Consider the following 12,419-nt stretch of genomic DNA (forward strand, 5'->3'; position numbering starts at 1 on the left):
CCACTGATGGGATTGTGGTTTGAGGGTGTCGGCACTTTTTCTATGGTAGACGGATTTTGCATCTCCATCATCTTTATGATATTTGTGTGGTTTTATACTGCTTGTGGTTTGATCATCTCAAATGCATTGCATATCATTTGCATTGTTTCATTACATTGCATTGCATAAATTCTGAATTTTCAAACTGGCTTTGCGTAGTGTATAAGTCCAATTTCCAAACCGGCTTCGCGAAAGTGTATAAGTCCAATTATCAAATTGGCTTCGCGTAGCGTATAAGTCCAATTGTCAAAATCTTCTTGCATATCATTTTGCATTTTTCCCCCGCCTACGAGCATGCCTGCGGGGCGCATCTCTTTTGTCTTGACTGCTTGTCTAAGTCTTCGGCCTTGCCAAAAATGGGTCATCTCTAGGCTTTGACATTCACTCCCGTCACTTATGACTTTCGAGTTCTGTCAAAGAGGGGCAACTATAGACACCCCATTTTTGACCGACCTTAAGACTTAGACGTCACCAACTGAGCGCTCGATGATGACGCATATTGTGCTCGTTCTAAGGTTGCAAAGTCTCGGCTGAGAGCCTTGCCTCCGGGCTTGAAAACCCTTTTGTGCTTTGCCTCGGTTTGCGAACCAGGTCCCATTTTCTCTGTTTTCTCTTCTCAAAGGGAGGGAGAGGTCTCGTAGACCATCTCTCAGTGGCCGTAGGCTACGTTTCGTGGTCGTAGGCCGTTTTTCCCGTTTGGAGACCGATTTCTAATTTTTTGAAGCCGTTGGGCCGTGTGCCTCGGTTCGGGACCGCTTAACTACCTCCGTTTGCTCCGATTTTTGGTACACACCTTGTTTCCTCTCCTTAGAGGGACATTGTGGCCCGGGAGACCACCTTCGGGGTCGCACGCCACTTCCGGCACTTAACAGTCAGTTTTTCCGGGCCCCTGGCTGCGCATTTTGGCCCCCGAACCCTCGTTTTGCATCGGTCAGGATTCATTTTTGGCATGGACCCTAGTTTCATTGTTAGGAAGGTGGTACAAGGGTGGGAGACCACCTTTTCTTCTTGGAAAACCAGCTTTGTCCTTGGAGACCACTTTTCTCTCTCCTCCAGCCGGTTTTCTTGACACAAAGCTGGTTTTCCTCACTTTTGGGCCATAATTTCTGGTCTCCCATACCACCATTGTGTTGTACTCATCTGGGAGGCCACCAATATGGGTAGGCTGACCAGCTTTTCTTCCTGACCCTTTTGAACCTTGTTATAAAGCTGTTGTTCCTCCCTCCTAGGCCACAATTTCTGGTCTCCCACCATACAGCTGTGTTGTACTCATCTGGGAGGCCACCTTTCTGGTATGGCCGACCAGCATTTCACATTGAACCTTTTGAACCCTGGTCGGCCGACCATGGCAAGTGGTCGGCCGACCACTTGAACTGGTCGGCCAACCATCCCCTTTTTGGCCTTCCCGAGTTCAACACAATTGTGCCAGCTATGAAGCATTTGACCCTTCCTCCGAGATTTGACCCTCTTGTTTGTCTTCTTAAGGAAGCTTTGGCCCTTTTTGCTTAGCTTCTAGGAGAAGCTTGACCTTTTGTCAAGCTTTTTGAGAAAGCTTGACCCCTCTGGTCTAGCTTCCTTAAGAAACTTGACCCTTTTGGTTAGCTTCTTTTAGAAGCTTGCGCCCTTTACTTGAGGCTTCTCCAAGAAGCCTTGGCCCTTTGTCCTCTATAAGAGAGGATTTCTTCTCCATTTGCAAGGGTTGAAGAAAATTTAGCCAAGGCATATACATACTCTCCTCCATATCTCTCTCATCCAAGCTCAAATACTCCATTGTTCTTGGCCATTACACCACACCTCCTAGCACAACACCTCTACCATCCATCCAAGCACCTTGGAGCTGTTTTTCAGAGGTTGAAGGCTCACCTTCTTGGTCCAGAACTTGCTGCATTGCTGTGCTACAAGGGTAAGTCATCATTTCCCCCATTTTTGCATTATTTTGCTTCATAACTTAGCCCTATTCGCAAGCATTTTTGGGTTTAATCTTAAACTGAAAAATGTCTTATTTTGAGCTCCTCTTGAAGTTTGTTTAAGGATACTTTTCTGTTTGAGGTCATCTACCTCCTTGTATGCTCCATCCCTCTTTGTAGGCTTATTTTGCTTCCTATCTTAGCCTTACTTGAAAGCATTTTTGAGATTTGTCATAAACTGAAAAGAGTCTTATTTTGAGCCTCTCTTGAGGTTTGATTAAGGGCATTTTTCTATTGGGGGTCATCTACCCCCTTGTATGCTTGTTTGCATCTTGTTTTGAGCCTTGCATCTAGGCCTTTGTTGCAGGCTTTGTTTAGCCTTCTAGCTACTGAAATCCAGTGGATTTTCAGTAGCTATCACACTATTTTGAGAGCCAAAATCAGAGGGGGGTGTCCCCCTCTCTCCTTGTCTTGTGTGTTGGCCCTTTTGGCCATCCAAAGGACCACCATTTTGCATGCTTTGAAGTCTTGTTTCAGGCCATTATTTGTGAGTTTTTAGGTCTTCCTTAACTCTATCTAGAGCCCCTTTGGCCATATTTTGTGTCTATCATGAATGTGTGGAGCAATCCTCCTCAAGGCCTTTCAAAGGGGATTTCATTTGCATGCTTCATTGACACATTCCAGGGCCTTTTTGGTGGGTTTTAGGACCCTCATAACCTATTTCCAAAGTTGGTTTTGCCATTTGGTGTGTCCGTCATATAGGTGTGGAGCAACCCCTTGCATGGCCCTCCAACGGAGCCTATCATTTTTGCATGCATTGACTCAGTTTCAGCAGTTATTTGGGCATATTTTAGCATACCATATTGCTATTTTTGGCTGGTTTGGTGACCTCTCTTGTGCTTCGTATACATGTAATGTAAACCATGCTTACTAGCCTATGTTGCATGTTGTTTTAGCCCTTCATGTTAGCACTTTTTGGCCATGCTTAGAACTGATTTGGTGCATGTTTAGGACGTCCTTGGCTCTGTTTTCATGCCTCATGGTCAAATAATGCTTGCTTTGCATACTTGTGGTTCAATGCATTTGCCTAGTTTTGAGTTTCGGGGCTTATTTCGTGCATTGGGTGACATGTTTCCTTGATTTAGGACCATTGAGCATCTTATTTTAGAGCTGGAAATTGCATGTTTGTATGCCATCTTTCATCCCTTGCCATGCTTTGGTAGAGTGGCATTTGATGCCTTAGGATCAGTCCCTTGCATCGTGCATGTTTGCATGTGTTTCGGTTGTCTCATTTCCATCATATGGCCACTGATGTGAGTGTGGCTGAGGTCCACTCATATTGGTGTAAGTCCATCTTGCATTGTGTATGCCATTTCAGTTTGTAGCATTGCTGTAGACATCCCCGAACGCCCCGGGAGGAACGAGCTCCCGTTCTGTTCATTTTGGGGTCACTACAGCTCAGGACCCTCAAATTTGTCACGGTTCTAAGTCTGAACCAAAGAGTCCAAATCCGGCAAATTGTTTTGAGAAAACTGATTTTTGAAAGAAGTGCCAAACATGGACTACTTTGCCAGATACAGAGTCGCCACCTAAATATTTTTTATGGGAAATTTAGGAAACCCTGACTCGTTGCCTAAGGCCACGTGTCCGTCATCACCAAAGTTGCCTCGGCTCGGGAACTTGGGTACGATTGGGGAAGGTCACTTCGTGAGCACCACCGCTCGCCCGATCAAAGATCGGCCTCTACTAACCATGATATCTATTTTTGAAAACATTGTATGTTCTTATTCCGGTTTATTAGCCTAGGTTACTATGTGATGCGCACAGCATACAAGTATAGACTGGATCGCCCGAATTGGAACAAAACATTTCATGCTTGTTTATTTGAAAGATGGTTTGCTACTCGCAAGTAGGCTTAAAATGCAGATTTTGCCACCCGCAGGTGGGCTTAGGAAAAGATGGTTTTGCCACTATCTAGTGGGCTTAAAACTCATAGTCAATGATTTGTTCCAATCCAGATAACCCAACCTTCACCCACAGGCATCCAGGCAGATATATCACATAAGCAATTAGCCTCATGGTAAGCATGCTATTCATGGCAGTCACTTACACGCATGCAAGGATGCTAAAGCATAAAACTCACCGAGTACTCCAAGCTAAAAAAAAAGAAGTTTATTAGAAATCATGCATGATCCTAAATATACAGAAATGCCTAATGCAACACATGCAAAAATGCAACTATAGCAGGCTCGGCTATTCTAAACATGGCATATGGAATGCTACAGCTAACATGTATTCAATTTGGAATTGAAAGTACGATGCAGTTAGTATGATGCGCCGAGCCCGGTGCATGCAAAACAGATGAATGATGCAAACATGCTGTCATACTGTATGCTAATTTAAATATGCCGTAATCTAACCATCATAAGCTGGTAAATAAAAGGGAGAAAGACGTGGGGTTGGAAGACATACAACACACACGCGCACACTTATTACAATTATGCCCTCGCACAGAGGGTCCGAATAAATAATACAGTCCCAAATGAAAGAATAGTACAGTCCAAATATTACAGTCCGAATATGTACAAATTCCTAATTAATTAACAAATTAACTAAGAAAGCAAGTAAAACTGGCGTGCAAGCCCGGGAATGTCTTGCTTCTGATGGATGATGCATGTCCGGGTTGTCTTGCGCGGAAATCCACCGGGATGCCCCAATTAGCCTCTGTTTAGCAGTTTATTCTTGGAAAACGCGCCAAGTCCCGAAAAGTTGCTGATTCTTCATTTTGCTGCAACAGAGAGCAGGAAAGGGGCGTAGCAATGTATTTTCACAGATATATGCATGTCTCGATCCTCGTGCCACCAATCACGCATACCGAGGCATGATGGCCGAGGAGTCGAATTGCACAATTTAATACGGGATGAATGCATATGAAAACACAACAAAACCTAACTCCATCATAGGTAATCCGGAGTGTCGGTGACTGGGAATTGAGACACGTTCCGTCACTCGGAGTACGAAACGCACCTCGTTTCCTGTGCCCGGGGTGACTCCTATCCCGAACACGATGCAATATGCATGATATGCATGAATGCAACTAAGATACAGCCTAGTATACACAATGCAATGAAAATGAGATGCCTCGAAATGCGTGCACACGGGCACGCAAATCGAGAAAATGACATACGCAATGTAAATGACATGGAAATGTGATATGGGCTTACACTAACATGAGAGAGCCTTAGCCACACTCACTTAAGAGGCCGATGAATAAAATGAAGTGCCTCGAAATGCATGCACACGGGCACGCAAACCGAGGCAATGGCATACGCAATGCAAGTGACATGAAAATATGATATGGGCTTATACCAACATGAGAGAGCCTCAGCCACATTCACATAGGATGCCGGTGAATGAAAATGAAGTGCCTCGAAATGCGTTCACACGGGCACGCAAACCGAGGCAATGGCATACGCAATGCAATATGGCTAAAATGGCATATAGAATGCAACATGGACTTATACTAACATGAGAGAGCCTCAGCCACACTCACATAAGAGGCCGATAGATGAAATAGAAGTGCCTCGAAATGCGTGCACACGGGCACGCAAACCGAGACAATGGCATACGCAATGCAAATGCATAGAAATGGCATATAGAATGCAACATGGACTTATACTAACATGAGAGAGCCTCAGCCACACTCACATAAGAGGCCGATAGATGAAAATGAAGTGCCTCGAAATGCGTGCACACAGGCACGCAAACCGAGGTAATGGCATATGCAATGCAAATGCATGGAAATGGCATATAGAATGCAACATGGACTTATACTAACATGAGAGAGCCTCAGCCACACTCACATAAGAGGCCGATGGATGAAAATGAAGTGCCTCGAGACGCGTGCACACGAGCACGCAAACCGAGGCAATGGCATACGCAATGCAAATGACATGGAAATATGATATGGGCTTACACTAACATGAGAGAGCCTCAGCCACGCTCACATAAGAGGCCGACGGATGAAATAGAAGTGCCTCGAAATGCGTGCACACGGGCACGCAAACCGAGACAATGCAAAAATGCGAACTATGGCATGGGAAATGATGTGCAAACATGGTAATAGAATTTAAGCACTGAAATCTAGGGGAAAACAGCCCCGAAATGAGGCGAAAACACGCCCGATGCGAGGAATGGTCTCGAAACATGAATTTTGGGACCCGAAATGGCCTATGGCTATACCAAACATGCACAATATGGATATGCAATGAATAGACAGTAGCAAGGCAGCCCCAAAATTAGCATTTTACCAGCACAAATCATGGCCAAACAGCAAGCAAAGATAGGGCAACAATGGCATGCAAAAATGGCCTTAAACATGAGGTTATGAAGCAACTCACAGCTGCTAATTCCAAACAGGTTAGGGCCCTTCAACAACATTGAAGAGGGGCCAAAAATAAGCATATTTTCAGAACTGTGAAAACTCTAAAAACAATCATAGACAAGGCTAAGTTCTTATGCAAGAAAAAGGGCCAAAAGGTGGCCAAAGAGGCAAGTGGTATATGCAATGCCCAAACTGAAAAATTCCCTTCTAAAACATTGAAGAGGGACCAAAAATAAGCATATTTCCAGAACTGTAAAAACCCAAAAACAGTATACAAACATGCTATAAATGCAATGCAAAATGAGGCTCAAAAGTGGCTACAACACAAAGTATACAAAATATTCCACAAACAGCCAAAGACCCTTAATGAAACATGTTAAGAAGGTCAAAATAAGGCCATCTATAGGCCTGTAAATCGTCCAAAAATGGAAGCATAATGGGCTGCCAAAGCATGCAAGAAAATGGCATTCAAGGAGGATATTGAGGCAAGTGCAATATGGAGGGCTCAAACAGGGTTGAGCCCTTAATGAAACAAGAAAATGAGCTTAAAATAAGGCCATTTTCAGTTTTGGTCGAAGCTCAAATCAATAAGCATGTATGGCTTAGAAATGTTACAAAAATAAGCTCAAAAAGGGGGAAAGTGGACTTACCTTTGAAGGCTTGAGTTTGGTTGCCTCTTGGCTTGATTTTGTGGCTCCTTAGGCCTTGGAGAACACCTTCACACTTCTGGAATGGAGGATGGAAGGGTGGGGGGTGGTGGTGTAGAAGAAATGGTGGTGTTGGACTTGGAGGTTTTCAAGGAAATGAGAGAGATAGAGGATGAATTTTGCATCAAGGCTTGAAGATGATTTTCTCCAACCCCCTAATAAAACATGGCCTGCTGGTTATATGGACCAAAAGGAGAGGGAGTATGGAAGGAAAGGGTGGGGGAAAAGGATCAAGACTTTCCCCCACAAAATATCCCCCCGGATACAGATATTTTCTGGGGGAAAGGGCTACACAGCTGTAAAGTGGAAGGAGAGAGGAACATGGCCGGCCACCTATTGGGCTTGGAAGTGGCCGGCCGGCCACCACATAATGGTGTCCTCCCATGCCTCCTCATCACAATCCTGTGGTTCGAATTTGGAAATTCTAAAACAGGAGAGAGAACAAGCCAATTTTAGGAGGGGTTCAAAAGGGTCAAAAGGAAATAGTGGCTGGCCATATGATATTAGGATCCTCCCATGTGTGTACAAGACAAATATGTGGTTCAAAGTTCAAGAAAAAGGGCCCAGGTTGTTCAACATTGGCTCGGAAGGAGGAGTTCAAAAGGGTCAATTGGATTTTCTGGCCGGCCATGAACTTTTAGGATCCTCCCATGTGTGTGCATCACAAATATGTGGTTTGAGGTTGAAGAAAGTAGCTCCAAGGTGTTCAACATTGGCTCGGAAGTGCGAAAAGCGGGTGTCGGAGGGCGAAAATGGAATATAACTGGTTGCCAAGATAATTGCTGGCCTCCCACCCTCCAATGACCTCCCTGGTAATAAAATAGAGGCACCTGCCAAAAATGAACAAGAACCGATGCAAAACGAACCCTCGGGGGCCAAAACACGCAGTTTGGGGTCCCGAAAAAGGGCTGCTAAGCACCGAAAGTGGCGTTCGGCCACGAAGTGGGTTTCTCAGACCCCAATGTCCCTCAAAAGGGAGAAAATAAGACACATGCCAAAATTTAGAGCAAATGGAGATGGTTAAGCGGTCCCGAACCGAGGCACACGGCCTGACGGTCCCGAAAAACCGGAAACCGGACTCCGAAATGGGCAAAATGGCCTACGGCCACAAAACGTAGCCCACGGCCACTAAGAGATGGTCTACGGGACCTCTCCCTCCCCTTGGGAAAAGAAACAGAGAAAACTGAGTCTGGTTCGCAAACCGAGGCAAGGCACAGAAGAGGGTTCGGAAGTCCGGAGGCAGGGCTCACGGCCACGACTCTGAAACTTCTGAACGAGCACGATATGCAAAATCACCAAGTGCTCAACTGGTGACGTCTGAGTCTCAAGGTCGGTCAAAAATGGGGTGTCTACAATTGCGTATGCCAGGTTGCATGTTAGAGCATTGTGCATGCCATGTTACATCACGCGCATTGTGTATGCCATTTTAGTCCATAGCATTGCGTATGCTAGGTTGCATGTTAGTCGCATTGTGTATGCCATCTCATTTGCATTGTGTTTGGGATAGGAGTTAGCCCAAACATGGGAAACGAGGGACGTTTCGTACTCAAAGTGACGAAACGTGTCTCAATTCCCGGTCGCCGACACTCCGGATTAACCATGATGGAATCTAAGCCTTGTTGTGTTTATACTTGCATTCATTCCATTAAGTCGTGCAATTCGACATCTCAGCCATCATGCATCGAGATGCGTGATTGGTGGCACGAGGATCGAGGTCTACACTTTCTTAAGCTTGTGCAAGGACGGAGAGAGTGGTCTTGCATACATATGTTGAAAATACCTTACTTTCTCTCCTTCTTGCCTTTGTTGCAGAAAAACTAGGATCCAAGTGCACAAAGTGGTCGGCCGACCAGGTTTTCTAGCAGGCCATCCACCTTTTTTGGTTTCCACCACAAAGGGTGGTCGGCAGTAGGGGTGGGCAGCGGGTTATCCGACCCGCACAACCCGCCCGAACCGATCCGAACCGCACGTTTATGGGCGGTTTCGCAAATACATTAGGGTAGGGTGCGGTTTGAAAAATAAGAGAATTTCGGGTTGCGGGCGGGTTGCGGGTTTTACCCGTACCCGACACAACCCGCCCGCATTATATAATTTTTTTTTTTTTAAAGAAAAAACTGAGCCGTTCATCTAAAATTTTTTTGGCCCAAACAAATCTGGACCGTTTAAACAAACCCTAACCTAATCTCTCAAAACATATCTGATATCTCTCATTCATTCCATTTCACTCTCTCACCTCACCACCGTTGTTCTTCTCTTCTCTTCCATCTATGTGTTTGCGAGAAGCGACCACCGATCGGCGATCACACTCATCATCTCAGGCATCTATCTCTCTCAGCAAAGCAACCACTGACCACTCTTATCATCTCAGGTAAGCATCTCTCAAAAACATCTTCATTCTCACAGTTCTCTTCTCATCTCACTCTTGTTCTTCCATCTCTCTCAGCGAAGCGACCGATTCCATCTCTCTCTCTCAGCGAAGCACCGATCGACCTTCGGCAACTCTCAGGTAAGTCTCTGTCTCCGTCTCTCTCTCTCTCTCTCAGCGAAACAACGATTCCATTCCATCTGATCTGTGTTGATATATTTTTTTTTTTTTGATAAATAATGATCTGTCTGTGTTGATATTCAGAGTTGGATAGTTGGATGATCTGTGTTGATTTTTTTGATCTGTCTGTGTTGGATAGTTGGATGATCTGTGTTGATTTTTTTTTTTGGATAGTTGGATGATCATTATTTATCTGCTTCAGAGTTGGATCGTTGGATGATCTGTGTCCAACTCTAAATCGATCTGTCTGTGTTGGATGATCTGTGTTGATTTTTTTGATCTGTGTTGAACAGTAGACAATCTGATCTGATCGATTTAGATTTGATTTGTTTGTATCCATCTGATCTGTGTTGATTTTTTTTTTTGTTGATAAATAATGATCTGTCATGAAGGGTTATTTTCTGTAAATATTTTTTTTGATAAATATTTTTTTCATCATTATTTTTTTTTTTCGATAAATAATGATCTGTCATGATAAATATTTTTTTTGATAAATATTTTTGATAAATATGCGAAATTACTGTAATATTCTCAGGCATTTTCTGTTATTTTCTTCCATCTCTTTCAGACACATAATTTATAATTCCTAACATTGTTTCAATTAAATCAGAATTAATTGTAGATCCTTAATTATTTATTGCAATTCCTAACAACTTAATCTAATTTTAATTTAATTATATTTTAGATCAATTTTTAATTATATTTTATATTTTAGATCAATCCTTAATTATAATTTTATTTTAATTAATATCTTAATTTAATTTTAGGTTTGGAGAAGATGAGAATATAATTATATTTTTGTTGTGTTAATTTCACTTTATTTAAAAAAAAAAAAATCTAGCTTACTCTAAAATAAGGTGTGTGTGTGTGTGTGATACAACTTCCATTAGTTTAGATGGAAAAACAAACAATAACACTTTAATCCAAAATTACATGGGAGATTTTTTTGGCTATATTGAACCATGAGGGGATAAATCGAACTTGAAGTGTGCGGCCACACTCAAACTTGATTCAAAAGCTCTTGTATGCCTAGATGTACCAACTAGGTGGAACTCTACCTATTTGATGCTAGAGGCCGCCGAAAAGTATGAGAAGGCTTTTAATCGATTGAAGTTTGTGGATTCCAACTTTGAACCTTATTTCAATGATGTTGATGGTGGCATAAGAAGAAGTCCGAATGAGTTGGATTGGAAAAAGTGTAGAATTTTTTTGAGGTTTCTAAAATTATTTTATGTTGCAACCAAGAAATTTTCGGGGTCTCTCTTTGTTACTTCCAATGCTTTTTACAAAGAGATGTTTGTCATTGAAAGCAAAATTAACCAATTAATTTTGGAGGAGGATGATACATTGAGCACAATGGCAAAGACTATGAAGCTAAAGTTTAGCAAGTATTGGGGGGATGGAAGCAAAATCAATTTGTTGTTGTATGTTGCGGTTGTTCTTGATCCTACCAAAAAAATGACATACTTGGAGTTTTGTTTTTCCAATTTATTTCTTGGAGATAATAGGAAGGTGGAAGAGATGGTAGACAAGGTTAAGAGTTGCTTGAGTCGTTTGTATAGCCATTATGTCACACTCTATCCTTCAAATGAGAAACTTCCAAGTGTGAGTGAAGTTGTGAATATGGTGGAAGATGATGATGATGATGATCCCTATTCTTTAGTTGACTCCCAATTTAATTCTTATTTAGAGGGGCGATGCACTAGTGGATCTAAGTCGGAATTGGAACAATATTTATCCGAGGTTGAACATTTTGCAAAGAATCAAACATTTGAGATTTTGGATTATTGGAAGTTGAATGCAACCAAATATAGGGTGTTATCACAACTTGCTAGGGATGTGTTGGCCATGCCTATTTCTACCGTTGCATCGGAGTCGGCTTTTAGTACGGGAGGGCGTATTCTTGACCCATTTCGTAGTTCACTCTCGCCTTCTATGGTTGAAGCTCTTGTATGTACTCAAAATTGGCTTCGAAGCAACCTTCCAATTTCTCTTCGAAAGGCGATGGATGATGTGGAAGAATTTGAGCAATATGACTCGGGTAAATGAGAATTTATTTATCTTTATTTTAATTTGTATTATTATTTATTTTCTAATGTAAGTTTTAATAATCTTCTCTTCTTGACTTCTAATTAGGTACTTTGGAGTCAAGCTCATCTTCAACTTCAACCTATAATGTTGATGCTATAATTGATGTCTAATATCCATTTGGTCATTGGTAATTTTTTCATATCAACACATTTTCTTACTATATTGAGATGCAATATATAGACATTTGTTTATTTTTTCATTTCTTACTATCTATAATTGAAGATTAAAGTTTATATTTTTTTAATTTGTTTGTGTAGGGTTCATCAACCAAATGCATGGAATTAGAATTGGAATTTGCGAAAGTTGAATTGGATGTGATTCATGAAGATGAAGTTTGATATCTTAGAAGTATTTTAATTTTATTTCATGGGTTTGTATTGAATGAAGTTTATGTTTGACAACAACTTTTTTCTTTTAATTGCGTTTGGTTTTGGATGAATGTAACTTAATGAATTTTTATTTTTTTTTACATTTTGGATGAATGTAAGTTAATGAAGAATTACTCTTTTTTTTTTTTTTTTTTGGAGGTTAGGAATGATGAATGTTGAATTTTTAATGTAGGATTTTCTTATTTGGATTATGAATGATGAATGTAGGATAGGATGAATGCAAGTTAATATGATAGAATGCAGATTTTGAATGATTTGTTTAGGTTATGAATTGAATTTGTTGTGTTTTTGATTTTATAAGTTTTTTTTATAAGTTTTAGTTCATTAATTATTAATGTTGGAGCATTTTAGAAAATA

General features: G+C 41.8%; 1 protein-coding gene across 1 annotated transcript; it reads left to right on the forward strand.

Moving 5' to 3' along the window:
- Nucleotides 1-10,588: 10,588 nt before the first annotated feature.
- On the forward strand, nt 10,589-12,188 carry LOC145789871 (zinc finger BED domain-containing protein RICESLEEPER 2-like). The gene is made up of 3 exons (XM_082867432.1): nt 10,589-11,623; nt 11,719-11,800; nt 11,931-12,188. Exons 1-2 carry the CDS (start codon nt 10,648-10,650, stop codon nt 11,781-11,783), a joined length of 1,041 nt encoding a protein of 346 aa, XP_082723558.1. The 5' UTR covers nt 10,589-10,647; the 3' UTR covers nt 11,784-11,800; nt 11,931-12,188.
- The last annotated feature ends 231 nt before the right edge of the window (nt 12,189-12,419 follow it).

The sequence above is a fragment of the Camellia sinensis genome, chromosome 1 (assembly GCF_055761805.1).
Source record: "Camellia sinensis isolate YWXY chromosome 1, ASM5576180v1, whole genome shotgun sequence".
Taxonomy (NCBI): Eukaryota; Viridiplantae; Streptophyta; class Magnoliopsida; order Ericales; family Theaceae; genus Camellia; species Camellia sinensis.